The sequence below is a fragment of the Sycon ciliatum genome, chromosome 4, assembly GCF_964019385.1.
Source record: "Sycon ciliatum chromosome 4, ocSycCili1.1, whole genome shotgun sequence".
Classification (NCBI taxonomy): Eukaryota; Metazoa; Porifera; class Calcarea; order Leucosolenida; family Sycettidae; genus Sycon; species Sycon ciliatum.
The window spans coordinates 6,779,895-6,805,763 of record NC_088646.1 but is presented as its reverse complement, the minus strand read 5'-3'; the positions used below and the strand labels follow the sequence as shown (position 1 = coordinate 6,805,763).

The 25,869-nt window shown below is 49.0% G+C and overlaps 2 protein-coding genes, 1 long non-coding RNA gene and 1 other non-coding gene across 4 annotated transcripts in view; 2 read left to right on the top strand and 2 right to left on the bottom strand.

Moving 5' to 3' along the window:
• Window positions 1-1,899: 1,899 nt before the first annotated feature.
• Window positions 1,900-4,699, top strand: LOC135814159 (uncharacterized). Its single transcript, XM_065327236.1, has one exon. It carries the CDS (start codon window positions 2,102-2,104, stop codon window positions 4,373-4,375), a length of 2,274 nt encoding a protein of 757 aa, XP_065183308.1. The 5' UTR covers window positions 1,900-2,101; the 3' UTR covers window positions 4,376-4,699.
• Window positions 4,700-5,332: 633 nt separating this feature from the next.
• LOC135814158 (superkiller complex protein 3-like) overlaps window positions 5,333-25,869 on the bottom strand; it is a 53,773-nt gene continuing 33,236 nt past the window's right edge. Inside the window, exons 34-48 of the mRNA XM_065327234.1 lie at window positions 25,850-25,869; window positions 25,046-25,176; window positions 12,921-12,976; window positions 12,742-12,788; window positions 12,457-12,529; window positions 12,095-12,145; window positions 11,434-11,818; window positions 10,783-10,958; window positions 10,293-10,466; window positions 8,840-8,928; window positions 8,527-8,584; window positions 7,236-7,289; window positions 6,876-6,952; window positions 6,299-6,419; window positions 5,333-5,688 (exon numbers count right to left, since the gene is read on the bottom strand). The exon at window positions 25,850-25,869 is cut by the window's right edge and continues 104 nt beyond it. Of these exons, the coding sequence (XP_065183306.1) occupies window positions 5,611-5,688; window positions 6,299-6,419; window positions 6,876-6,952; window positions 7,236-7,289; window positions 8,527-8,584; window positions 8,840-8,928; window positions 10,293-10,466; window positions 10,783-10,958; window positions 11,434-11,818; window positions 12,095-12,145; window positions 12,457-12,529; window positions 12,742-12,788; window positions 12,921-12,976; window positions 25,046-25,176; window positions 25,850-25,869 (1,590 nt within the window). The 3' untranslated portion in view covers window positions 5,333-5,610. The remainder of the gene's footprint in view (window positions 5,689-6,298; window positions 6,420-6,875; window positions 6,953-7,235; window positions 7,290-8,526; window positions 8,585-8,839; window positions 8,929-10,292; window positions 10,467-10,782; window positions 10,959-11,433; window positions 11,819-12,094; window positions 12,146-12,456; window positions 12,530-12,741; window positions 12,789-12,920; window positions 12,977-25,045; window positions 25,177-25,849) is intronic.
• Trnas-aga (transfer RNA serine (anticodon AGA)) lies at window positions 9,737-9,818 on the bottom strand. The gene has a single exon. It is a non-coding gene; the product is annotated as a tRNA-Ser (tRNA).
• Window positions 13,581-14,748, top strand: LOC135813601 (uncharacterized). Its single transcript, XR_010553033.1, has 2 exons — window positions 13,581-14,073; window positions 14,470-14,748. It is a non-coding gene; the product is annotated as an uncharacterized LOC135813601 (long non-coding RNA).

Below are 25,869 nucleotides of genomic sequence, written 5' to 3'. Positions count from 1 at the left end.
CCTTCCAACTAAATACATAATAATGAGACTTCGGGTATAACGACACTTCGCGAATAAGGACACGTTTTTTGATGCCCCGCCGAGTGTCGTTATAAGCGAAGTATAAGTTGACTGTAACATGGTTACCGGTATGTACTCTTGCAAATACAGTACAGTCATGTAACTATTACCAAGAGTACAGTCAACTTCGCTAATAACGACTGCGGATATAACGACAATTCGCGAATAACGACCGAATTTCCATGCCCAGAGCAAAGTCCCATCTAACTGTATACATTTAACTTCGGATATAACGACTATCTGAATAACGACAATTCGCGTATAGCGACATGCTTTTAGTGCCCCGAGGTCATATTCACTGCTTGAATAACGACTTTCTGGGCTTTTGACAGCTACATGTACATGTATTTCAAGTACCTGTCAGTCAAGTACATGTACATTGTACCTGTCATGCAGAAGTACCAGAACCTATGGCCATTATTTTGTATTTGTATTTGTATTTATATCATTATCTCATGGCACATCATGATGACGGCCAATAAAACTGAGACAAGGGTGAAAGCCAACCACAGCAGTAAAACAGATAAAAGAATACAAATAAGAGGCAAAGAAGGCAAAGGAGGAGACAAACCAGCAGGATATACATGAAACCTATAATTGAGCAGAGATTTTAGCAACAAAATTATCCATCGACGTGCTGGTCTTGGCCTGCGTTGGTAATGTTGCCCAAAACACATAGCCAGCAAAGATCGGGGATCTAGTGAATAGGGTGGAGGCAGCGCGTGGGAGACTGAGTGAGTTCCGGGTGTTCCGTGTTCCATGGTGATGGATATTATTTAAAATAATTATTATAAAGGCACACATGCAAGAAAATGCAGCCAAGGGGGGGGGGCTTTTTCTTCCTTTTTATGTTGGCTTCAAAATTGTTGGATTTACCAGCACACCATTATGTATACAATGTACATGTAGTTGTACATGATTGTACAGTAATCATCATACATGTACATGTACATGTCTCTGGCCCTGTAGATGGCTCAAAAAGGCATATTTTTCAATTGATTTCCCTTGCATATTGAATTTTTAGTTCCTTTCAATTGCAATATGAAAATAAAGTACACATTGACATAGAGCAAGAAAAGAGCTTGATTTTGATATGCATGTCATACTATACAAAATATGGGTTCACATACATTCAAATGGGACTTCGGTTATAAGGACACTTCGCGAATAAGGACACTTTTCTGATGCCCCGCCGAATGTCGTTATTGGCGAAGTTGACTGTAGATAAACAAGAGTGTGCAACTCGCGGATGGGTTGGCCCACGGCGGAATTTTTTGTTGACGTAATCTTTTTGACGACGCACGCGCTGCGAGCCTTTTGGAGAGTTTCCCTCGTGCACTTGGCTGGGCTTTACACTACAAGGTCGGTGCCCAGCACGTGCTCTCACACTGCTCTGCGGCAAAGCTGCGTTTCTCTGAAAAAAGGTGACGTAAAAAAAAAATTCCGCCGTGCATGGGCGCGGGGTATCTGCAGATTGTGCAGGAGAGATCCGGAGTTGCACACTCTTGTTTATCTACTCTTGCTATTACTAGTAGACATCTACTCAGTACTAGACTCAGTACCAGCAAGAGTCCATAACCAATGGACTCTTGCTTCCAGTACTTACAGTTTCTTGTGCACAGTTTGCAAGACAGTGAGTTACTTCAGTCTTCACTCGACATGTCATGATCATTGTAGTCAAGCATGATTGTGTCGTCCTTGAGTTGAGGTGGGCATTTCCGACTCTACAGACAGAATATCGCCTGTCACTCGCACACGTACGTACACACATACCTGAAAACGTTGTTGGATGGCCGGCTGAACATGTAAAGCACGAACTACTCTAGACTGTATGCCTGCTACGATGACAGCGTGATCTGTGCTGTGGATGAGTTGCTTTCAAAACGGACAAAAGATTCCTAGGGCAGATGTGCTGTTGTGCCTACTGTCAGTACTGATCGTGTTCCTGCGTCGGATCGACCTGGTCTACACCCGCCCTCGCTCGCTCGGTCGATGTTATCAACCGTAGGATATAGTCCAGCGAACCGGATCGTGACTGACTATGGCTGCTGCAGAGCCGAGCGACAATCTGTCCTCGAGTCCACCCTGCGCTGTAGCCAAATGGTGGGGCTCCGGTATGGCAGATCAGCGGGAATTGGCAGCGGCAGGCTTATATTTAGAGCGGAGATCTGGCGTAGAGGACATTGCAACGACTGCTAGCGATACAGTGGTGAGTTTGTTGCGCTGTTCGTCTTGCTCGTTCCACGTTGAACTTGAGGCTGACGTGGAACTGCGAGCGGAAAATGCAATCCGATGGCATGCGCTGGTGTCGCCCGAGTGCCCTTCCGCAGTGAAACGAACAGCAGCCACGGCAATGCTGGCCGGTGATAACAGGGAGGTCACGACCTTCCAGGATCTTCACACACCGCCAGACGGCTACTCGTCTGACTCGGATGGCAGTTTCGACATAGAGTTCCAGCAGGAATTTCAGGAGTATGAGAGCATGCAGGTACGTCTGGGCACATTCCAGGGCTTTCGCACTGACCAGGATGGCATCGAACCTGACGTGCTGGCGGCCGCCGGTTTCTACAGGAAACCTCGTTTTCACGACATTGATGCTCATTCAGCTAGCGACGGTAGCCTGTTTGACGCTGCAAGCACTGGCGAGATTGAGAACGATTCGGATGATATCCTGCAGTGCTGGAGCTGCAGCTTGCCTGTAGCCACGGACGAGATGACTGGCTCGAGCAAGTGTCCATTTCTGGTGCACAGACAGCGTGCCCCTCAGTGTCCCTTCCTGCGAACACTGGAGCAAGGCAGAGCGTTCGAGATTGTCACACACAATGGTGAAGTAGTGCGAGACGTTCACGAGAACAACAGGACAGGGATGTTCAGCGAGCACTATCGGCTGTCTTCGTTCACCGCCGCTGTGCGGGTGAGTGGCCTAGCCGCCATGGCGACTGTTGCCTTGGCAGAACATGGCTTCTACCACACGGGCTTTGGGTGCATTGTGCGGTGTGCTTTCTGCAAGCTGACAATGGACGGTGAGCAGGTTGAAGAGGCAGCGCTGCACAGGCAACACCGCTTTCGTTCACCTTTCTGCAAGCTTGTGCGCGGACAATGTCCAGAGAATGAGATTGGCCAGAAAGCGGAGGATGATGTTGAACGCGACGAAGTGGCGGAAGATGACATGGCCACCGAGAAGGTACGATTTGCAACATTCCGGGACTGGCCCGAAGATGTGCCAGTCTGTGTTGGAAAACTAGCTGCAACCGGATTCTACTATGCTGGCGAAGGTACCAAACTGACATGCTTTTCCTGCCAGGCAGTCATTCAGCACTACTCCACTGGCAGGTCAGTCAGTGAGGCACACATGGTGCAGATGCCTTCATGTCCACAGCTAACCGGCAGTGACATGAGTAACGTGCCACTGGAAGTGCCGGCCATTGGGGCGCTAGAACGCCTACAAGACTTGCCAGCTCGCACTGCTACGTTCCACTCGTGGCACACTCGCGTTCCCATCTCGGGCGAGGAGCTGGCGGATGCTGGGTTTTTCAGCTTGGACGTCGGCGATGTAGTTCTCTGTGCGTATTGCCAACTGGAAGTGAGGCACTGGCGACCAGGGCAGACGGCGTGGGGTCGACACCGCCAGCAGTCTCCAGGCTGTGAGCACGTACGACGGAACTGCCCGGCAAACCCAGCTGTCTATGCCGAAGAGTTCTACCGTCGTGTCAACAGGCACGTCAAGAGGACTGCCAGGCAGGTGTCTGACATTGCACGGAAAGGCGGTCTGCCTCAGCGATCATACTCGCCTGTGATGCCCTTTATTCAACCTGTAGCGCAGGTGCCACCAACACCACCGACTCCGCAAATATCACCTCTGGGTAGAATCGATTCACAACCACCACCGCAGCAGCAGCAGCATGCCCAAGGAGAGAACAACTGCAACTCTGACATGCCCTGGTCTAGCACACACTCTTTTAAACCGCCACTATCATCTGGGACAGACAAGGCTACTCCACAAATGCAGATGTCACCATCACCTGCCAGCACGGCAGCAGTAGGCCCACCTGAGTACAAGTCAACATCTCATACTGCTCCACAAACACAAGGTGACTATCAGCAGTACACTGGCTTTCCCCGGCAACAGCAGCGACGAGCGCCTGCTCCACGTCCCAAGCCAGTCCAAGCGTGTGTGTCATGCAATGCTCCAAAGGTCTCGCATTTTCTCATGCCCTGCAGCCACTTGTCTTGTGCGCTTTGTGCTCAGTCGCTCGCTTTCTGCCCCACCTGTGGTGAGCAAGTGAGGTCCTTGGTTCGCTTGCTGAAGCTCTGAGGTGAACTGCTGGGGCAGAGTGCATATGTGGTGAACGAGAGAAGATGGTGGTAACTGCATTAGGCTGCTTGCATCTTGGAAACGTTCTTGAGTATCAAAGCAAAGCTGTGCTCATCAGGTCCTTTCTGCCCGTGACGGACCTTGAGACAGAGAATTCTTTTGACTTGTTACAGTCATTATTTTCTACATGTACTCGTCTTCAAAGTATGTAGCTTGATGTCAATGCAGACTAGAATTACACTGCATTGACATGTCATTACATTAATTTTACAACAATCATGTACAGCACAACTGTACGGAAATATCAATGATGGTTCAGTTCCAGATTATGCGTCCGGTGTAATACGTACAATAGTGCGGCAACGGATGCTGGGTCACAAGACTCGGGCCAGAAGCCACAGTCTGTTGCTGCCATGGGTGTTAGCCACTTTCCTTTGGGGAGTTATGTTATACATGTGACATAATGTATTGTATTGTCACTCTCTACAAAGGCACTGGGCACAGGCAACAAGAATAGATATTCCACTGCACAGTATGAGTTTTTAGGCACCAAAAATGTATCCCATACACTACAGATTAGATTCAGAAGTATGGAGTTGCACACTCCTGCAAGGCAAAGAGTCTTCGCAGAACACATATCACTAGTTCATTACTCATGTTACACTAATTAAGGACACTGCATGTGCATTGTAATACTCCCCACGGCTAGCTTGCAGTCCAGACGTTATGCGGTTGGGAATGGCTGTTGACGGTGGTGACATGCACTCAAAGTCAGAAGGCATGCTTACCAGGGAAAACTACATAATTATTGAAATCAGAGTAGGGTGGATCATGCAACAGAGCAGGAACAAGGCCGTGCTGCCCAGGGAATCCTCCTGCCATGCCACGTGGTGTCTCACAAAGATACAGACTGACGACACATAACGTTACAACGCCATGTGGTCACACCAGCAACACTCAAAACTGATAGTAGAGGCTTTGAGGCTCTGAGGTGGTCGTTCAAGTGCATGTACAATTTCACACTGGAGTCCACTGTTGCAATGTGTTCGTGTGCACATATCAAATACACTAATCGTTCACAATAAATCAATGGCGTATGAATGAGCGTTAAAAGTTCCTAAACGACACAACTTTCCAAACACAATCATGCATCTCAAAGAAACTCGCACTCTGAAAATAGGACCAGTGGGAATTGGTGAAGCACATTAAACTGTGCGGGGCACTGTAGGGTAGGCTCAGCTGAGAGACTGGAACATCTGGAAGGCGGTCATGTGGAACGGCGAACCAGCTCGCTCCATGTCCTTTAGCAGTGCCTGTCGCGCACAAACGTATAGCACAGAAAAAGCATACTGGAACTGTTTGGGATACTGACCACAATAATGTAACTATTCGCCACCAGAATAAGCATCAGGGGCGTCGCACACGGTACGGACACTACGGTATTGACTGTACCACTATTTGACCTAAGTACCAGTGAATCAATAAAAAGCACTGATTTGGGCTCTTAATCCAAAATGTTCGGCTCAGCCACCGGTCACCCCTCACCCACGAGTAAATTGTACTTCAGATGGCTGACCGTACCACACTAAATTACCTTTCGACGCCCCTGAGCATTGTGCATGCTCTCACAGCTAGCAGCTCCCCTTCCAAGAACAATATCACAGCTGGGTAGACATGGTACGGTCGCGGCCAAATAAATCCGATCCGGGAGGCGAAAGCAGTGCCAAGGCCCGTGCGGCCCTCGGATGGGGTTCTGGACCGTGCATGATGTTATGGAGAGGGAAACACGACGCCACGTTTGACTCGCAGGTCGGATTTCTTTAGCCACGACTGTAGTATGCAGTGGGTTCCCCTCGACCGATCACCAAGCAAGTACAGAATTCAGGATTCTATCCTGGACATAATAAACGTGGCTAGCGTTACCTTAGCAGTATCATAGTTCTTCAGCTTGAGCTGTGCACGGAGGGCATAGTACTGGACCAGGTGGTACACGCCGGTACCTTCAGAGCGTGTGAGCAGGCCGTTCAACAGTCTACCGGCAAATCTGTACATCATTGCACACCATTGCATATCATTGCACACCAGTACACATCAGACATTGTATATCATTGCACATCATTGCACAACCCACAGTAATATAATGGGTGTAGAACTGCACATGCATGTGTGCACACACACACACACACACCAGGGAATCATAACATTTTGGGAGACGACTCGGGCTACTGCAAAACGTTTAACAAAACAAAGTGGGATTCACTCCCGGCCGCCTATTGCACACTTCTGGGAGGTATGTACTCTTGGAAGCATGCATGGTTCTCAAAGTAGGACTCTATACTTCACGAGTGCGCATTATCGAGGCTAGTCAGCAAGTTTCAATGATTTGCATTTAAATTCGAGTAGAAAAAGGAAAGGACCAACAAGCCAATACTCAACATCCGAGATTTAAATTCAACCGCATGCTATTTTGTTCTGTCTCGACCCTGTATCTAGCCCTTACTTGGCGTTTCCATAGTGAAAGATGACCATGCTGTGAAGCAGATGAGGTGCAATGGATTGCTGCGGTGACCGTTGTGCCTATGCGCATACAGATCATAAGAGAAACAGGAAATAGTGATCATCAGCAAAACAACGAGGCACAGTGGTGGTCTCAATACACTGAATGGTCCCGACGTGTACATCTGTACTACATCAGTACACGTCAGTGCAGTGCAGGGCCAGCATTGGAACACATTGACACCAGCGTTAGCACACAACAAGACGCTCATCCAGCATTGCCAGAAGCCTTTGCCAGGAGAAATGTTGCATTCAGTACTGTCCCCCACGCACCCAGAAAACCATTTCTATTGTTGCAGCTTACCTCTCGTAAAGCTTCCTGTGCTAAGGCCATCCACCGCTCACTGTCACTGCCCATCTACATGCATAGAGAAGTGCGTACATGAATAGTGCATTTTAAAAAAAGTTGTGAGATATACAGCAGGCATGTACAGAACCATGGCATAGGGATGCCAGATAGGTATGCAGGCCACAACGTTGTCCATGCACGCACGTCATCATAATGATGTCACTGTTCAGCCTACTAGCACATGTATGTGTACCTCCCTCCAACCCCCCCCCCCCCCAGGGGCGGATACAGGGGGGGGGGGGGGGGGGGTTCAGGGGGTTCGGACGAACTCCCTAGAATAATTTCGACCATGGATCCAGTCGATTTTTTTGTGATCTCCACGTGCGCAGTCAGCGAAGTGTAGCGTACACGCAGCGTAGCCAGTATACTTCACTGGCAATCCTGCATGCATGCAGTAGTCACGTACAGGCAGTGCAGGTACTAGGTCACTGCATGCATGCAGTGGTCGGGACTGTTGTACGCGAAGGGTCTGTACGCGTATCATGTGACTTGAAACGATCGACAGTTCAAGTGGTGGAGCAAAAGGAGGAAAAACGGCCACTTGTCCTCCTTCCTTGTCGTTTTGTTTTATTTCGCGCTGGCTGGACTGTAGGTTTCCTCCGTCGCAGTACGAAGATAATGTTTGTGTTTGTCGTGTAGTTTGCCATGTCGCGACGTCTGCCAAAGAGGCGAGCGGCCGATCAGTTGCCATTGAGCTTGGCTTCGTTCCGCCATGTACGGCGCGAATGTGACGACACGGAGTCCCAGCCGGAGGACAGTCAGAGAACTTCGCCTTCCGTCAGTTCGGAAAATGCTGCAGTCACGGCCTTAGTTTCTGCCTGTGCTGCAGCTTTGTACTTTGTAAGGCTCTAAACGCATTACCCTTGTCTTATTGGCCAAGCAATGCAAGGGCTACCGTGACAATAAAGATTTTGCAACTCCCGGTGTAGTGAACGGACCGAAAACAGTTTGAAGCAAATTTAATTCTGTGCACTCGAAAAATTTTGAACCCCCCTGAAAAATTCCTGGATCCGCCCCTGCCCCCCCCCCCCCCCACACACACACACATGCACACCCCACCCAGCTGCATAATTCGTGAAATTGAAAAATTATTCGAGTCAAATGTCGATAGGCCATAGACAAATCAACAGTCCGTTGTGGAGTCGAGTTTCCAGGTCAGTGAAGCATGAATGTGCCTATCTAACTGTGTACACATGAGTGAATGAACGCGGCGCGGCCACACAGAGCCAGCGGAGAATTCACTCACAGTGCACTGCTGCAGACCAAGCAGGACGAGGCGCAGCATTATCACAGCGCTGCTAGTCCTGAATCACAAACACACATACATAGAGTTAACAAGGGTAAGTGAAGTGTGCAACCATATTTCCAGCAGATCACAACTTAAGCAACAGTTCTAGCAAGACTCAAAGGTTGAAATACTTGAAGTACAAAGATTGAAACACTTGAAGTACAAAGATAGAAATACTTGAATCACAAAGATTGAAGTACTTGAAATACAAAGATTGAAAGAGAGTCAGGTTGCATGTTGCATGTTGCGTGGTTGCATGTTGCGTGCTTACCCGCTTTGAGCTGCTGCCACAATGGCCTGGCGAAGACATACCTCTGCTGCAATCGGTGAGCCAGCCAGGTTATAACAGAAAGCAAGGCACTGTGGCAGGGAATCGGAAATATGGCAACGCACACAGGCACACACGCACGCACACACACACACACACACACACACACACACACACACACACACACACACACGGATGCACACTCAGCCGATCGATTTACACACATGCACATGTGCCGACACATAGCACTAACTTGAAAGCCCCTGCACAAGCTCGTCTGGGAGCCTGAAGCATTTTTCCATCTTCGTCCCAAGAAAACATCCAGCTACAAACGAACAACCGGAGAATAGAGGCCGCCATAAAACTGTGAGCCATGCACCAAAAAATATTGTTAGAAGTGTTCCGTTCCAACCTTGAGCTTAATGCGTTTTTGTTTCAAATTGCTTCAGCTACTCAAAGGGTCACATGCTAGTATACAGTTTCGATCACCTCCATATCAGCCACGAGCATGCAAGAATAGAAGGGTCAAAGATTTGCTACCTAATCACCCAGTATTACCCTGGTAGAAACAAATTAAGTTGGATTTCACCCAGTATTACCCTGCTAGAAACAAATTAATTTGGATTTCAATCCAAAGCTACCCTGGACAAAAACTACGACAATCCGAGAAGAAGCCAGCTCCTTTCGCAGCACTGGCCTTGCACCAATGGGTATGGCGATGCGAACACGTACCCGTATATCTAGTACAGTTAGATTGGGCGCTGAAGAACACCGATGCCCTACATGATCGGGAAAAAGGCATAGGTCTGGACATACTACATGTAGTAACTCATGGCTGTCATACACGAGAGAAAAAGTATCAGCTCATCAGAGGATTGATAAAAAAAAAAGAGAACCAATCGCAGTGAACAGGATTCGAACCTGTGCGGGCAGAGCCCAATTGATTTCTAGTCAATCGCCTTAACCACTCGGCCACCACTGCAGACATGTTAGCATATTCCCCAAACCCAGATAGGAAGCACAAACTGATCCATTTTTTGTTGTTGTAGAAATAGCCTTCGGTCAGCATGGAAACTGGCACAATCTCATTGCTCAACTGACACGCTTTATTGTTCTCGTTTGTGGGAAAACATCTAGTGGCTTGGTCATGTTGTCTACGGCAATTCTATGCCCGCTGTGGTGTTGCAGGGCTGTGTTGAGGATGCACATGCTCGCAGTCATCCTAGGCTAACTTGGGTAGACAATACATGTATTTGTAACTGGTCTGCTCAAAATATTTGTCTTCATTGTTCGGCATTGTACATAGCTGAGATTGCTGGTGTGAGAGCTGCTTTTCTGCCTCTTTGACACCCCAACACAGCCGTAGAGGTACTGGATGATAATGATGACAATGATGATGACAATGATGACGATGAACAGGGCAATGCAGACGTATCCCTACATTCACTGCCCCTACCTGCCAGGCCATGTGGCTGTCAGCGTTAGCCACCACCACTTGCCGCACCGCTGCAGTCTGCGCTGCGTTCAACGGTCCCGACGCCATGAGTTGACTTGCTCCGGACAGCAGGGAGATCAAGCGCAGGCGCAATTCCACTCGCTCAGCCAACGGTAACGTGGACAGGAACGTTGCCTGGAGAGATTTTAAAACAGCCAGAAAAGCAGGAATATTTGCGTCATCCGGAATGTCACCTCAGTGGCCGTGGGTTAAATAAGACATGCCACAGTAGCTGCTAACTGTGAAAATCCTTGGGCCAGCAGAGGCCATATTAGGCATGATAAGTTGATACACCAGTCTACGTGTACCCAATAGCATGTACAAGCTAGGACTCTGCCGTTGGAACTGCTTGCTGTTGAAAAAACCCTCTGCAGCATGCAGTGATACAAATCATTTCGTTGGGTTTCCATGCCATAGATTGTAACAAGCAGTAGCTCCTGCAATAACGTACCTCCTCTGCTTGCATGTTAGCTCCGCTGGCTCGCATCTGAACGAAGTGATAGTAGACCAGCATCCAGGCAGCTAGCTCCTGTGCTGATCTGAGTTGTGTGTGCTCCACATTCATACAGCTACCTATATCAGCATGCTGCTTGTCCTGCTGCTGGACCTGCTGGACAATGGCTTTCACTGGGCAGCACACAACACAAACACACACGAGGCAGCACCGATAAAGTCCAGAAGAAGGACACAAGTCAAACACAAGTCAAACACACAGAAACCAATCTAAAGTTGCCCACTCTCTTTTTTAAAGATTCAAAGAAAGGTATACAAAAATATCTGATCACACGTTCATAACGCAGCTAGTTGACTGAACGGTATAATGGCTGCTAATGTCGAAGTGCAATTTTTGGTTCAATGGCGAAGCCTTCCCTTAGAAGTCAAACGTCGACCCCTTGTTAGGAACGTACTTTCGTCTCCGTTGTTGCGGGGACTCTTGCTAAAAGGTCAGCTCCTCTCACCAAAGGAAATTAACGACAATATGGACAATTGAATTTCTACAGTAGCTTTCATTTTCAAGAATTCACTAGATCCTGGCAGACCCCCCCCCCCCCCCCCCAGTGGACCGGACTGCACATAGACTACTCAAGACTGACTGACTCACCCTTCACGTAGCACATTGCAATTAACGGAGTCCTATCAGCAAGTTTCCCCTCAGCATTGTGCGGCACATTACCAGTGTCCACCTTCACATTCTCAGCAGCAGCAGCACCACCACCGCCTTCGCTGTCATCCCAGTAAGGATCACCAGAAGATGCTGCTGCTGCAGCCGCCACAGCTGTCTGCTGCTGTTGCTGCGGTTGCTGCTGCTGTTGCTGGTTGTCTCCATCCACACTAGCACCAGCTCGAGCACCGAGACAGGCTGCCAGTGCCGCCCAGGCGTAGCACGACGTTGGACACGAGAACACGGCTTTCTGCGCCGTGCGCAAGGCTGCCCTACTATCCACGCCCAGGCTAAGCTGACTGAGAGATGAGATGAGCTGCGTGGACTGCAGGACCAGAAACAAGAACAATCCGACAGCAATCAAGTACCCATACGACAGCAGCACACCAAACAATGCTATTGTCTTCAGGGCAGACAGAGGCCTGGGAAACATGAACCACTCGTAATAGTCTGGTAGCACCAACACCATTCAGCAAAGTAGGCTACATTCATCTGAGGAAAAGACAGTGCAGTGCAAATGTACACAGCATTCTAAAAAAGGGCGGTGGATCAAGTTCCCAAAAATCAGGTCAAGAGAAATACAGGGCATGTGCTAACATACCGATGCTAGTGACGGCTTGATGCGCGCGGCAGTGGCGGTGATGTGATGACACTGGACAGCAGAGGCAACATAACAGCAATTCAATTCGGACTTTAAGATGGAGAATGTGTGACGGCAGCAAGCGTGGGTTTAAGAATGCGGTCTCTCTGCCTGTCTCTGTCTGTCCCTGTCTGTCTGTCTGTCTGTCTGTCTGTCTGTCTGTCTGTCTGTCTGTCTGTCTGTCTGTCTGTCTCTCTCTCTCTCTCAATGCCCACAACAACCCTCTATGCACAGGCAACACACAAACACTCACGTGCACACACATACCCTATCATCGGCAACTATGCAGGCAGCGAGCACGTCAGATTTGTGAATGTCTTTACCTTGGAGATGGATGTTCTAGATTGCATCATATACCTTCCAAGGCCACTCCAGAGTTCCCCATCTGATGGAGATCTGCACACAACAAACAGTTACAATGGGACACCACGGCACAAAATGAATACATGCAATTGCCGGTTACTCGAAATTGCTGGTAATACTCACAAATTCATTGCACAATGTCGTCCAAACCATTTCAGTGTCCAACTTGAGGGTTTGATTAAGCACCCCCCCCCCCCCCCCCACACACATACACACAAAACAGGAGGCCAAATAATCAAGTGTACCTGTGAATCTCCTTCATCCATTTCCGACAACCGCTGTCAGCTTCACCCTGAGTAACGTGAAAGACAAACAAAACCAATGAGACTAAGAGATGAAATTAGTAAAAAACTTTTAAAAAACTGTGATGTTGACAAAGGCCCAAGCACAATCATCAGCAATACCAAATTGACAAATTCCTCACCAAAATCATCACGTAGACAGACTCAATATACGCCCGTGTTGCTATCATTGTCACATCTGTATGGCAGGGAGACAACAAAGACACCGAACATTAGCTTGGTCCCATATCACCAGACAACACAATGCTGCTGCTGCTGCTGCTACTACTACACGTTTACAATAGGCAGAAACACACTTCAAAGTACACAGGGTTCATCACAAGATCGAAGGCAATGAATGGGGTTGGGGTGAGAGGCTAGAATGGCAGCAGGCGTGCAGCCGAAAATTCTCAGCTTCAAAAACTCTGCACAAAGTCTAAACCCGGTGATGTGCAATCAAGACAACGATCATGAGTTCTGGACAGATGCAAAGGCACGGCAGAATGGGAAGGATGATTTGCGGCGAGCACTTGCATGAATTTCAATTCGAAATGATCAGTTCCTGTTCTCCAGTTAAAGGGGAACTCCGGTCCAAAATCACCCCCATTTTTTATTGCGGAATCCATTAGAGTATGTCGTAAGTGGTAGAATGGCGAAAACCGGAAGCTTCTACGACAAGGATAACATACCTAAATTGCCAATTGCAATTTTCCATATTTGGCACGAGGGGGCCCCCGCCCACCCTGTGACGTAAAACGTTCTCAGTGACCTCCAAATTTTTTTATTCAAATGGTACACCTGCAGAAATTTTGAAAAAGGTATTCACTGTTTTTTCTTCAATCAATAACCCTTGTACTAGTATTCATTCGATCATCATGTTGGAGGAAGAGGAGACCACGGGAGGTGTGGAGGTGGACGCCACTTCGGATTCAACAACACCGAGGCCTTTTAGGTTCGAGCCGAAGCGCGCATCAGCGTCTGCGAAACTGTCTACAAGTAATATTTCTGAGACTACAAAACAGATGAACGTGAAGAGAACGCTTTGGTTGCAAGTGCTCGCGTGAGAAGCACTGCTTGATGCCGTTGCGGACAATGCAGCATGATGTGGAGCGAGGTCGAGTCGACTTGTTGCTGGGAGGTTCCTGCAGCTTTCAGTAAACGCGGCGAGCAGGAAGGGCTGCAGTGCGTCACGCAGCACTCAGAGTTTGCTGTTGTTTGCCTGCAAAAATCAGTGCTCGAGGTGGCATTGCTTTCCTTCGAAGAATTTCGGGCAAGGTGTGGACCGTGGTCAAACAGGTGAGGATTCACTGAATCGGTTTCATTATTTCCTTTCTTTCCATGTTTCATGTACCGGTACAAAGTAGATGGGAAGTGTTGTGCAATGATTTTGTGTACAGTATTCGAATTCACCAACTTCCATCACACAATCATGAAGTTCTATTGCACCCATGCCAATATAATTATACTGGTACAACGATGTCTTTCATTCATACTATTCCTAGCACTGTAAGTGTTTCAACTGTGTGTAAAAGTGATGTAAATTTGAAAAAAGGCCAAAGTGTCTTTAGTATAGTAGCCCATAGAAATATTAACTCGAATCCGAAACTATTTACACTGAAACTATTTACTTTTACACAATCATGAAGACACTCGTGGTATGTGTATCTACATCTCTCCAACTGTTTTGTGCAGGATTTGGAGACATGTGGCGTATAGACAATACACATGGTTCACCCATGGATACTTTGGACGCAAGCAGCGGCGTGTGATACCGTCTTGCGTGGTATCGAAGATAAAGCAGCTGTACCAGAAGCCAATGCAGATGCGCACTGGGGCTTTGAGGAAGCAGTTGGACATGATGATGATGATGATGATGATAATGCTTCTTGGCCTGGTTGACGTTCACATAATCATTGGTACATGTGCATGCAGAATGTAGAAAACAGTTGACAGACACGATTTATAACTATTCTTGACTCGGGCAATATTTGTGTTTTCGGGTGGGCGCATGCTTTGCACCAATGCAGCTGCACGAACAATCTGGTAAAGTTGACAGATACAATGGCACAAGACTGTACTGCGTTCGGGAGCATGGGGTTGTGCCGGTGCCGTGTGCCGTTGCGAATGCCGAGAATGGTTGTATGCACATCGTTCAACAGGTCCTTCAAGAAGTTGCAGGACATTGTCGTGCAGCTTCTTGGCCACTTTGTTCTTTTGGTGTATTCCAGCCTGTACCTGAGCACACCCTCCTTGGTTTTGGCGTGTGCTCTCCCAATATTGGCATTGTGGGACAGACATGCCGACTGTACCCGTGCTCTCATGCCATTGTACGAAAAGTGGACATGTTTTTGTGCCCACTTCAGTATGACAGCATGGAAAATTTCCAGACTACAAATCATACTGTACCTTGTATTTGTGGCAGTGTAGCTGCAACCGGAAAGTAACGCAATGGAAACTTACAGATAAAGAGAACCGAAATAACACACATGATAACGTTCCATGTACATTACATCAATTCTCGACTTCACTGACTAGGATTTTGAGTAGAGGACTTTGAGTAGGACTGTAGTCGTTTAGAGCTACGTTCTGGACGGCACAAAATCATGCCGTTCACTTACCTCATCGTGCTCACGTTCCTGGAAGTAAATCGAAGATGGTCTGCTTTTGCTGGCAGCAGAGGTAGAGGAGCTACTAACTATTAGTATGACATGCACCGCCAAGTTTCAGGATGGCAGAGACCCTGGCTTCAAGCGTCGCTGCTGCTTCTGCTTATAGCCACCAATGCTTTGTGCAAACTCTTGTTGGAAATCTCTTTCATAGCACATCTCAGTGAAATGCTCAGTGCAGACACGATTATTTTTCGTCGGAGAAAAATCCTTCCAACATACTCTCCATAGCCAAGCTGTCGTCAGGTTCGCGTCAGCCAGAGGAAAGCCATGCTACGACAGCCCGCAGGCGCCTCTTTCTTCGTGACATTGTTGCATCCAGAGACGCAGCAGCGAGTCGTGACAATAAATCGGGCATGGCACAGAACAACAAGCACTTCAACAATCGCCAAGGACTTTTCATTCTTGCTTCAATTATTGAAAATTTCATCTGAGTGGACCGGGCTGAGAACGTTTTACGTCACAGGGTGGGAGGGGGCCCCTCGTGCCAAATATGGAAAATTGCAATTGGTAATTTAGGTATGTTATCCTTGTCGTAGAAGCTTCCGGTTTTCGCCATTCTACCACTTACGACATACTCTAATGGATTCCGCAATAAAAAATGGGGGTGATTTTGGACCGGAGTTCCCCTTTAAACATCACCACACTGGACAGGGTCTAGTGAGAAGGCATTCTCCTGCCTGTTAATCTGGTGAAGTAAAATAAAATAACAACAACACTCCAAACAAAGCCGCTTTCAAAACCCTGCATGTGCTGGCTCATTGTGTGTACTGTAGAACGGGTAATTCTAGCGACTATTAATTTTAGCGTTTTCCCATTGTCAACCGGTTAGCGACGTTTGATTTTAGCGATTTGCATTTTTCTTCACATTTTGATCCTGCATTCTACTACTGTATGTACAGACCATCACTACCGTGTATACTATGAGTGCTAGTACGAGAGAACATCATAAAACATGTGCTAATAAATTGCCTTACTAGTACTAGAATACTAGTATTACTACTACTTACTACTAGTATTACTACTACTTACTACTACCGTATTTCCCTGTAAGTTAGTACGTACTAACTTTCGAACTTAGCAGCCACATGAGTACTAACTTTCGGGGGTGGTACTATCTTTCGGGGAGTACTTTTTTATCGGGGGTAAATGACACGCAGTGGGAAGCCTGCGCAACTCTAGTGTCCGTGCATATGATGTATGTACTGTACGGTGTCTGTACATGTAGGACGGGTACGAACTTACTATCTTTCGGGGAGAACTGTCTTTCGGGGTGATAACCTCGGCAGTGGAAAGTGTATTTTTTATAGGGGGGGGGGGGGTACTAAGTCATTGGGGAGAACTAACTTACGGGGAAATACGGTAGTATATGTACAGTACACTAGTACTAGCGCATCGGCCAATCCTTGCTTTCACTTCGTCGTCGTATTGGAAGTAAGATTTTCTCTTCCTTGACTTCACCTCCGTGTTGTGGAATTGCGTGACTGTACTTCCAGCCAGCTCTGTACTCTGTGCTAATAGGAACGTGCAGTACCTGCAGGTCACATGCCAACAGTGCTAGTTTTAGTGTATTCTGTGGTTTGGATGATTACAAGTTACTTCTGTAGTACACATTGCATAATCATAATAATGAGGGTGATCATCCTAGGCTACAGTGCCTGCCAGCTGTGTTTGACTCAGCAGCAATGTACTCTGCGTATATGTGGCTGTTAGAAGCTGTGTTTACACGTTATGATGAGACGCTTTGGTTCTTTCTAGAAGGTCTCTCCGAAACCTTGTGTCAGTGGTTGCCAATACATTAGATGCTGTAGCTGCCGCTAGCCGCTGACTCATTGTTGTTCACATTTGCATGTATGACTGCCCACATAGTTTAGAGGTGCTTTTCTTCCTCCGGCGTAGAAACTGTTCGAGGAACTACCATACATTAGATGGCACACCTTTGTGAGCCGGTTACGCGGAATGCTCTGAGAGGTCAATGCTTCCATGGCTTACGACTAATCCTCTTCCTTTTCGTTATCTAAGTTAGTTGCGTTTAGACCGCGGTGAGATGTTTGGCCGATGATGAACTCTTTCCTCTCTCGTCTTCGTGCATTGATTACTTTTCCGAGCGTATACTGCTTTCCCATTTTAGACTTATTTTACCCTCAGACCTGTGGTTGCTTTGGGCAGTGTGTGCTGACAGCGTGGTTCAGGAAAGGGGGGAAATTAGTCAACAGCGTGGTGCCGAAACCCGGGAGCTCGACTAGCGGAGGTTGTTTGTGGTACTAGGAGTGAGAGGAATTGTTTGTCACAAGGATGGCAAGCATGAAAGTGGACAATTTGTTGAGGCCATTTCGCGGGAAGGCCACGGAGAGCTGGGACCAGTTCTGGGCCAAATACCTGGTCATGGCGGAAATCCAAGGATGGGATGACGAGACGAAGAGAATGAAAAACTTTCCTTTGTTTCTTGACGGAGATGCCTTCCTTGTGTACCAAGGGTTGGCGGCTGCTGACAAGAAGAAGCAGGATGAAGTGACGGCGCTGATGAAGACGTCCTTCAACATGACGGAGACCAAGGCATACCAGGCGTTTGTGGCGCGCCGGTTGAAAGGTGATGAGTCCGTTGATGCGTTTGTCGCTGACTTGAAGAGGCTGTCCGCCCTCTCAGGACACGAGGTGGCCGACGATAAGGACTCCGTGATAATTCAGCAGTTGCTGAATGGCTTGTCAGCGGATTTTAGTCGGCAGCTTCGACTCAGCATGGCTGGCAAGGACCTCACCATAAGCGGCTGTTGCGCGACGGTCCGTGCCCTCAAGAGCTCGGATGATGACAGCCAGAGAGCACCTGTACCTGCGTCAGTAGCTGCAGCTGTGGACAGTGGTGCCAGGGATGATGCGGAGAGCAAGCGGTCACTGAGCTGCTTCAAGTGCGGAGAGGTCGGACACATTCGTAGAAATTGCCCCCGACGTAGCAATGACGGCGGAGGAGCTGGCGACAAGCAGATCCAGCGACAACGGGCAGGTGGTCCCAGAAGGCCTTTGGTGTGCTATTTCTGTGACGAGGAAGGTCACACGAAGATGGACTGTCAGCAGCGGAAGAAGTGGATGGAGACGAGACGGGTGGCTGCTGCTGCTGCGACGGGTCCAGACAAGGAGAGTGCGGCATCAGGGGGTGGCCATTGCCTGTGCACCGTTGCCGGGGCAGGACAACTACCTCGAGTGTATGTCGATGTCCGGAGCTCTGACAGTGAGGATGGAGTGCGTGCCAGAGCTGTAGTGGACACTGGATCGGCCCGTACGTTGGTGGCGAAGCCCTTCGCCAGGGATCACTACATGTCCGTGTCCTCTACTCCAATGCCACCCATGATCGCACTGGATGGAAGTCTAGTGGAGGTGCTTGGTACGCTGATGGTGACGCTGGAACGAACGGACGGCCCCGTCACTCTGCCCCCAATCGAGGTGAGAGCTTATGTGGTGGAGAGCTTGAGTGTAGTGGACTCCGATGTCCTCATCGGTAACGATGTCATCGCAAGTAGTGGCGGCCTGCATCTGCAGTATGATGAGGACGGATGCCTGTCGAACGTGGTGATCGGCACCCTGGCTGCCAAGAGCCCAGACGTGTGCGCAGTATTGTCCAACGCTGATAGTCACCCGTATCCTCATGTGCGTGTGGAACGTAGTGGCCAAGACGTCACGTTGAAGACTGACGACTGCGCCGTCCGATGGGACAGCAACAGCCAGAGGTGGACCATGGGCTGGACCTGGAAGGCCGGGACACCTCCATCACAGCCAGTCGGATGCGGTGTCGGCGAGTACTCCCGCCGGAGTCTAACGGAGGACCAGGAGCAGCTGTTTCGGACGGAGATTGACGCGTGGATCAATAGAGGGTGGATGATACCGTATGACCGCTCCGTCCACGGTGAGCCAGCTTGTGTTCTGCCACTGCTAGCGCAGGTACAGGAACATAAGTCCTCCACGCCCGTCCGGCCATGCTTGGACTACAGAGAATTGAACAAGCTCCTTTTGTCACAGCCTGGCTATGATGCTCCTGTGTGCGAGGATACCCTGCGGAAGTGGCGAGCCATCGGTGATGCCGGAGATTTCAGTGTCCTGGACATCAAGAAAGCGTATCTGCAAATCCATGTGGCACCCGAGCTGCTCAAGTATCAAGTTGTCGTCTGGAAGGGAGAGCGATATGCCATGACTCGGATGGGATTCGGCATGAACGTTGCTCCCAAAGTCATGGACATCATGGTGCAGTGGACAGTGCGACACTTCTCAGCAGTCGACAACTACGTCGATGACGTGGTGACGCCCACTAGTGACGCGGACGCCGTGGCCAAGCAGCTTGCTGAGTATGGGCTGCCGACAAAGCCGGTGGAGCCTATGGCGTCATCTAGGGTTCTTGGCCTACAGCTAAGCCAGAACGAGGAAGGGCACGTCGTGTGGCACCGGAGAGAAGGACTTGACCTCAGTTTGCCGCCGCAGCTGACGAAGCGTCTACTCTTTAGTTGGTGCGGCCGTCTGGCACGTGCCAGTGGCAGGGTGGCTGCGCCCGTACTGCAGCTACTTGAAGCGTCTCGCTAACCTCGTGTGCCCAACGTGGGACCAGCTGATCTCTGATCCTGCCCTGCTCAAGTTCTGCGGAGAGCTGCAGGCGAAGGTCTCTGGTGATGGTGACCCGGCGCACGGCTTGTGGCAGAGCAAGTCGTCTGAAGGTGTTGTCTGGACGGATGCGTCTGATGTGGGTCTCGCAGCGGTGGTGCAGATTGGTGGTGCGGTGGTTGAAGACCGGTCGTGGCTTAGACCCTTGACCGACAAGCGGCACATCAACATCGTGGAGCTCGAGGCGGCCATCCGTGGTTTATCGCTCGCGGAGCACTGGAAGTGTAAGAGTGTCCTCCTCAAGACAGATTCAAAGTCTGTAGCCAGCTGGCTCAGCGACGTCATCGGCAATGTGAGACGTGTGAGGACCAAAGGCCTGTACGATACCCTCGTCCAGCGACGGTTGCAGATTGTCGTTGATCTAATCAACACCACCGGCATGACTGTTTCGGTTGAGTGGGTTCCGTCGCACGAGAATCCAGCCGATGCCCTCACCCGAGTTCCGAATACTTGGATTCAGCATGGCAAGTCTCTATCGCAGAAGGAGGACCAGGTGGTGGCAGTTACGACTCAATCGGTTGTTGGACCAGTCAGTGTGGAGCAAGTCGCTGAAGCCCAACTGGCCGACAAGGAGATTCAAGCAGTCGTTTCACAGATAGCCGAAGATCGACCAGTGACGGCGGCATACTCGAAAGTACGGAAGCAGCTCGTCGTGGAGCACGGCGTGTTGTACCGGAGTGTCAAGCTCATGGTCGGTGGAGTCGTGCAAGTGCCAGTTATCCCAGATGGCTTGGTTCCAGATGTTCTTCAGGCAGCGCACAATGTGTCCGGGCATGGTTCGTGGCAGACCATGTATGCCTTGATTCGGCAGCAGTGTTACTTCCCTGGAATAGCTACAGCCTGCACTAGTTTCGTCGAGCAGTGCGTCCGCTGCAAAGCAGCTAACCCTGTAGCTGGGCCGCCGGTTTCGCCTACTCGTGCTGATGTTCCTGGCCGACCGTGGGGTGAAGTTGTCTTAGACACACTGGAGCTTGGCCTGGATCACAGCGGTCATTATCATTGTGTCCTCGTCGCAGTGGACTCGTTTACCAAATGGGTAGAGGTAACACCTCTTCGTCGTCACGATGCATCGTCAGTGGCAGCAGCATTCACGGATATGTGCACACGATGGGGAGCGCCAGACGTCGTACGAGTTGATAACGGTACCGAATTTGCCAATGCCATTGTGGAGTCACTGTTCCGGTTGTTTGGCGTGCGTGTTCGGTCCGGAGCTGTTCGTCACCCTCAGAGCCAAGGATCTGCTGAGCGGTTCAACCGGACTTTGCTGGGCCTGGTACGGAAGTGCTTGGATGAGTCCGAGGCGTGGAAGGAAGAGCTTGGCATCCTGATGTACCATTATTGCAATCGCCCCCATGCAGCAACCGGCCTGACGCCCATGGAAGCGATGTCTGGGTGGAAGCCACGACGGCTGATTGTCGACGCGACTGAGGAAGCCTGTATGATGAGTGAGTGGGCAACGAAACTAGCGGAAAGATCGGCCCGTGCGCGTGATCTCATCGAGGAAGAGCTGTCCGACCGAGACTTCGTTGAAGAGCCCAGGCTGCCTTGTCCGTTCAGTGTTGGTGACCGCGTGATGCTACGACGGCCTAGTCGTCACCAGAAGTGCCTGGCGCCTTTCGAAAGTGGCTGGGAAGTCCCAGCAGTTATAGCGCCGACAACAGTCAGGATTCGGAGGATGTCGAACCACAAGCTGATGAAGACCGTCAACATAGCCCTCCTGAAACCTGATGTCACGCGTCGTGAGCAAAACGACGTGCCAGTGGAAGATGACCAGGGAGAGGACGACAGTGTTGGTGGAATTGATTGGTCGGACTCTATTGCGGCTGGTGAACCAAGGTATGGCCTGCGTGATCGAGGTAACATTCGTGTTCCTACTCGCTATGCTGATTAATTCCCCTCATGTCACCTGGTGATGGGGTGTTGTGGAATTGCGTGACTGTACTTCCAGCCAGCTCTGTACTCTGTACTAATAGGAACGTGCAGTACCTGCAGGTCACATGCCAACAGTGCTAGTTTTAGTGTATTCTGTGGTTTGGATGATTACAAGTTACTTCTGTAGTACACATTGCATAATCATAATAATGAGGGTGATCATCCTAGGCTACAGTGCCTGCCAGCTGTGTTTGACTCAGCAGCAATGTACTCTGCGTATATGTGGCTGTTAGAAGCTGTGTTTACACGTTATGATGAGACGCTTTGGTTCTTTCTAGAAGGTCTCTCCGAAACCTTGTGTCAGTGGTTGCCAATACATTAGATGCTGTAGCTGCCGCTAGCCGCTGACTCATTGTTGTTCTCATTTGCATGTATGACTGCCCACATAGTTTAGAGGTGCTTTTCTTCCTCCGGCGTAGAAACTGTTCGAGGAACTACCATACATTAGATGGCACACCTTTGTGAGCCGGTTACGCGGAATGCTCTGATAGGTCAATGCTTCCATGGCTTACGACTATATCCTCTTCCTTTTCGTTATCTAAGTTAGTTGCGTTTAGACCGCGGTGAGATGTTTGGCCGGTGATGAACTCTTTCCTCTCTCGTCTTCGTGCATTGATTACTTTTCCGAGCGTATACTGCTTTCCCATTTTAGACTTATTTTACCCTCAGACCTGTGGTTGCTTTGGGCAGTGTGTGCTGACAGCGTGGTTCAGGAAAGAGGGGAAATTAGTCAACATCCGCATCAACAGTTTTCGCCACTACCTTGTTGACAGCAGCTAGTTCATTTCGTTTCTCCTGCGTCGGCTCGTCAGCGGGATCAGGGAGAAAAGGATCAACAACTGGAGAAGCAGCTTTTCTCAACCAACTTTGGAGAGACATTGTCGCGTTGAAAAAGGCACTAGAATGATTTGGATTCGGATGATTTGATTATACCAGTATTTATTTACTACTAATACCAAGAGTCCATAACCAAGAGTGTTCAACGCGCGATAGGGTCTTGTCACGGCTCGTTTTCAACATTACGTCATTTTCATGTACATTTTCATGTAGCGAATGTCGCGGCCTGCACGCGCAGCTACATGAAAATGATGTACACTCATACCTCTCTTATCCGGGCGCTTCGGGACCGGACACTGCCCGTAACTTCGAGGGTGCCCGTAACTCCGAATCATATACATCTTGATGGGGAAAAGGCCATCGATATGGCATATGACGTCAGTATTTCTACGAAAAGTGACAAAAGAGTAGTAATATTTCCCCTGAAACTCGCCCAAATAGTGCCCGGTAGACCGAAGTGCCCGTAACTTCGAAGTCCGGATAACCGAGGTATGAGTGTAATGTTGAAAACGAGTCGCGACAGACATTTATGTGGCGTTGCACACTCTGGGGGTTATGGGCTCTTGCTATTAGGCCAAGTAAAAAAAATCCTAGTTTATCGTCCCCGCCCGCCCCATTTTTCGAGGCCGCCCGGAATTTATTTTTATTTTTTAAATCTAGAATTTTGCCAAAAAGCTTGATTTTTTACGTCGGCTAAAGCGGGATTCACAGAAGCTTTTTTGCGATGCGACACGCGATGCGACAGCCGCGAAACCGGGAAATCCCCAAATCGCAACCATCGCGGACCCCACGCAACTGCCGCAACAGGGCCATCGCAGGCCATCGCAGAAGTTGAGCTTGGCTCAACTTTTGCGATGCGATGCGATGCGACAAGCGATTTGGTGTACGATTTTGACCTTTTCTACAGCAAAGTTGTACAAAGGTGCAAGAGTTGCCTTGAAATTTTTACAAGTTGTGTCAAACCGCGCGAATATCATGGTGACGTACTCAAATCAGCAAAACTTTGTCGCATCGCTGACTTCTTCTGTGAATGGTATTTCGCGAGTTCGCATCGCACGCATCCATCGCAGATCGCGTCGCATCGCGTGTCGCATCGCAAAAAAGCTTCTGTGAATCCCGCTTAAGGCTTGAAAACACAGCTTCGTCAACATGTTCCCTTTATGACTGACTATTGGTTACTGTCCTGACTGGTTCTTTCCCTTCTGCAGCTTTCTATCATTTATCTGGTGGTCTGTGTGAACCAAACAGTATTGGGGTTTGTGTCTTATGAGTGGAGTGACAATCTGTCGATCCAAAGATTTTGCATGTAATTGTTTATGTACATATAACTGTTATAGCATTGTGTATTCCATACACTACCACTATTCTGTTGCAGATTGTTGCACATGATGTGTCATTGTTTACCAAGAACTATACTAGTCTGTAGCACATCAAAAAATAAAAAATAAAAATAAAATCCGCCCTCCCTCCCCGATTTTTGTGAAAAAAAGGACGATAAACTGGGATTTTATTTTACTTGGCCTAATACTAGTACCGTAAAGTACCGCCAGAGCGCCCCGTCTCGCGAGAGCGCCCCACCTTGATTTTACAGCCAAGGGTAGAAAATCGTATGGCAGAATGCTACTAAGTTTGTACGATGTGAGAACCTTCGTGTACTAAGGTCACACTTGGTATGCTTTTATGTGGAGCTCCAAGGTAAACTGGGTACGTATTGACTGCACAATCTGCAATGTTTGTATAAGGTCCGTGTCGTATGACCTACAGACAGAAATCCACCTCCACAAGGCGGCCACGAAAGGACGAGATGGTGGGGCGCTCTGGCGGTACTTTACGGTACTAGTATTTGGCACGTTGTGTGGATGTTGTTGTGAGTTCACACTGTCACTGTGCAACTGTAGAACATGTAGACTGTGGTGTAGTGTAGACTGTGGTCTAGTGTAGGCTGTGGTCTAGTGTAGGCTGTGCTGCTACCGGTAGTAGTACTACTACTACATGTACTATGATGTAGTACTGCATTGTACTCACGGATCATCAGTGTACTACTAACGTCTCAATGGATTAACGACTTGAAACTTTAGCGAAAATGAGTCGATCGCTAAATTCGCTAGGGTTTTTACGTCGCTAAAATTACCCGTTCTACAGTAACTGCAGCATGAGTGAACACTAAGGGTGATAATAAGAGCTCCTACCGGTCATGTTTGCCTTCCTCAGCTCCACCAATGCTGCGGTTGCCAGCGTCATATCCTTGAGCAGAACAGCCAGGCCAGTCAGGGTGCATAGACCCTGCTGGCACACTGCCGACTCGGGTTGCACTTGAGAGCTGTACATACAGATAGTAAACCAACTTGACTGATCAGCTGCACGGAGGTACTACGACGCAAAGTAACGGCAAAGCGCATTCATTCACTCACTCACTGTCTCTCGGTTGCCAACATGACGTAGGTGGGCCTATTGTTACATGCCAGCAAGGCATAGTTGCAAGAGTACAGTGTGTGTATGTGTGTTTGTGTGTGTGTGTATGTGTGTGTGTGCGCACACGTGCGCGCATGTGTGTGTGTGTGTGCGCATGCGCATGTGTGTGTGTGTGTTTGTGCGTGTACACGCACATGTGTGTGTGTGTATGTATGTATGTATGTATGTGTGTGTGTGTGCGCGCGCGCGCGCATGCGTGCATGTGTGTGTGTGTGTGTGTGTGTTTGCGCGCGCGCGCGCATGTGTGTGTGTGTGTGTGCGTGTGTGTGTGTGTGTGTGTGTGTGTGTGTGCGTGTGTGTGAGTGACTAAGTACTGACGTGTGTATGCCATCCACTAGGTAGTGAATACATGTATTGGTATTCTACAATACAATCCCCAATGTGATGATCACCAATACATATTTCTTTATAAAACGGCCGACAAAAACGAGGTAGCATTCTATGTCCAACATCCTGCAGGCACTGTTACACACAAGTACCGGGACACATTTAAAAGTCCACACTGCACGTATGTAGGTTACCTGCTCATCAAGTATTTCCT

What these genes read in the sequence shown, in the direction of transcription:
- LOC135814159 (XM_065327236.1), top strand. Translation starts at nt 2,102, where the DNA reads ATGGCTGCTGCAGAGCCGAGCGACAATCTGTCCTCGAGTCCACCCTGC.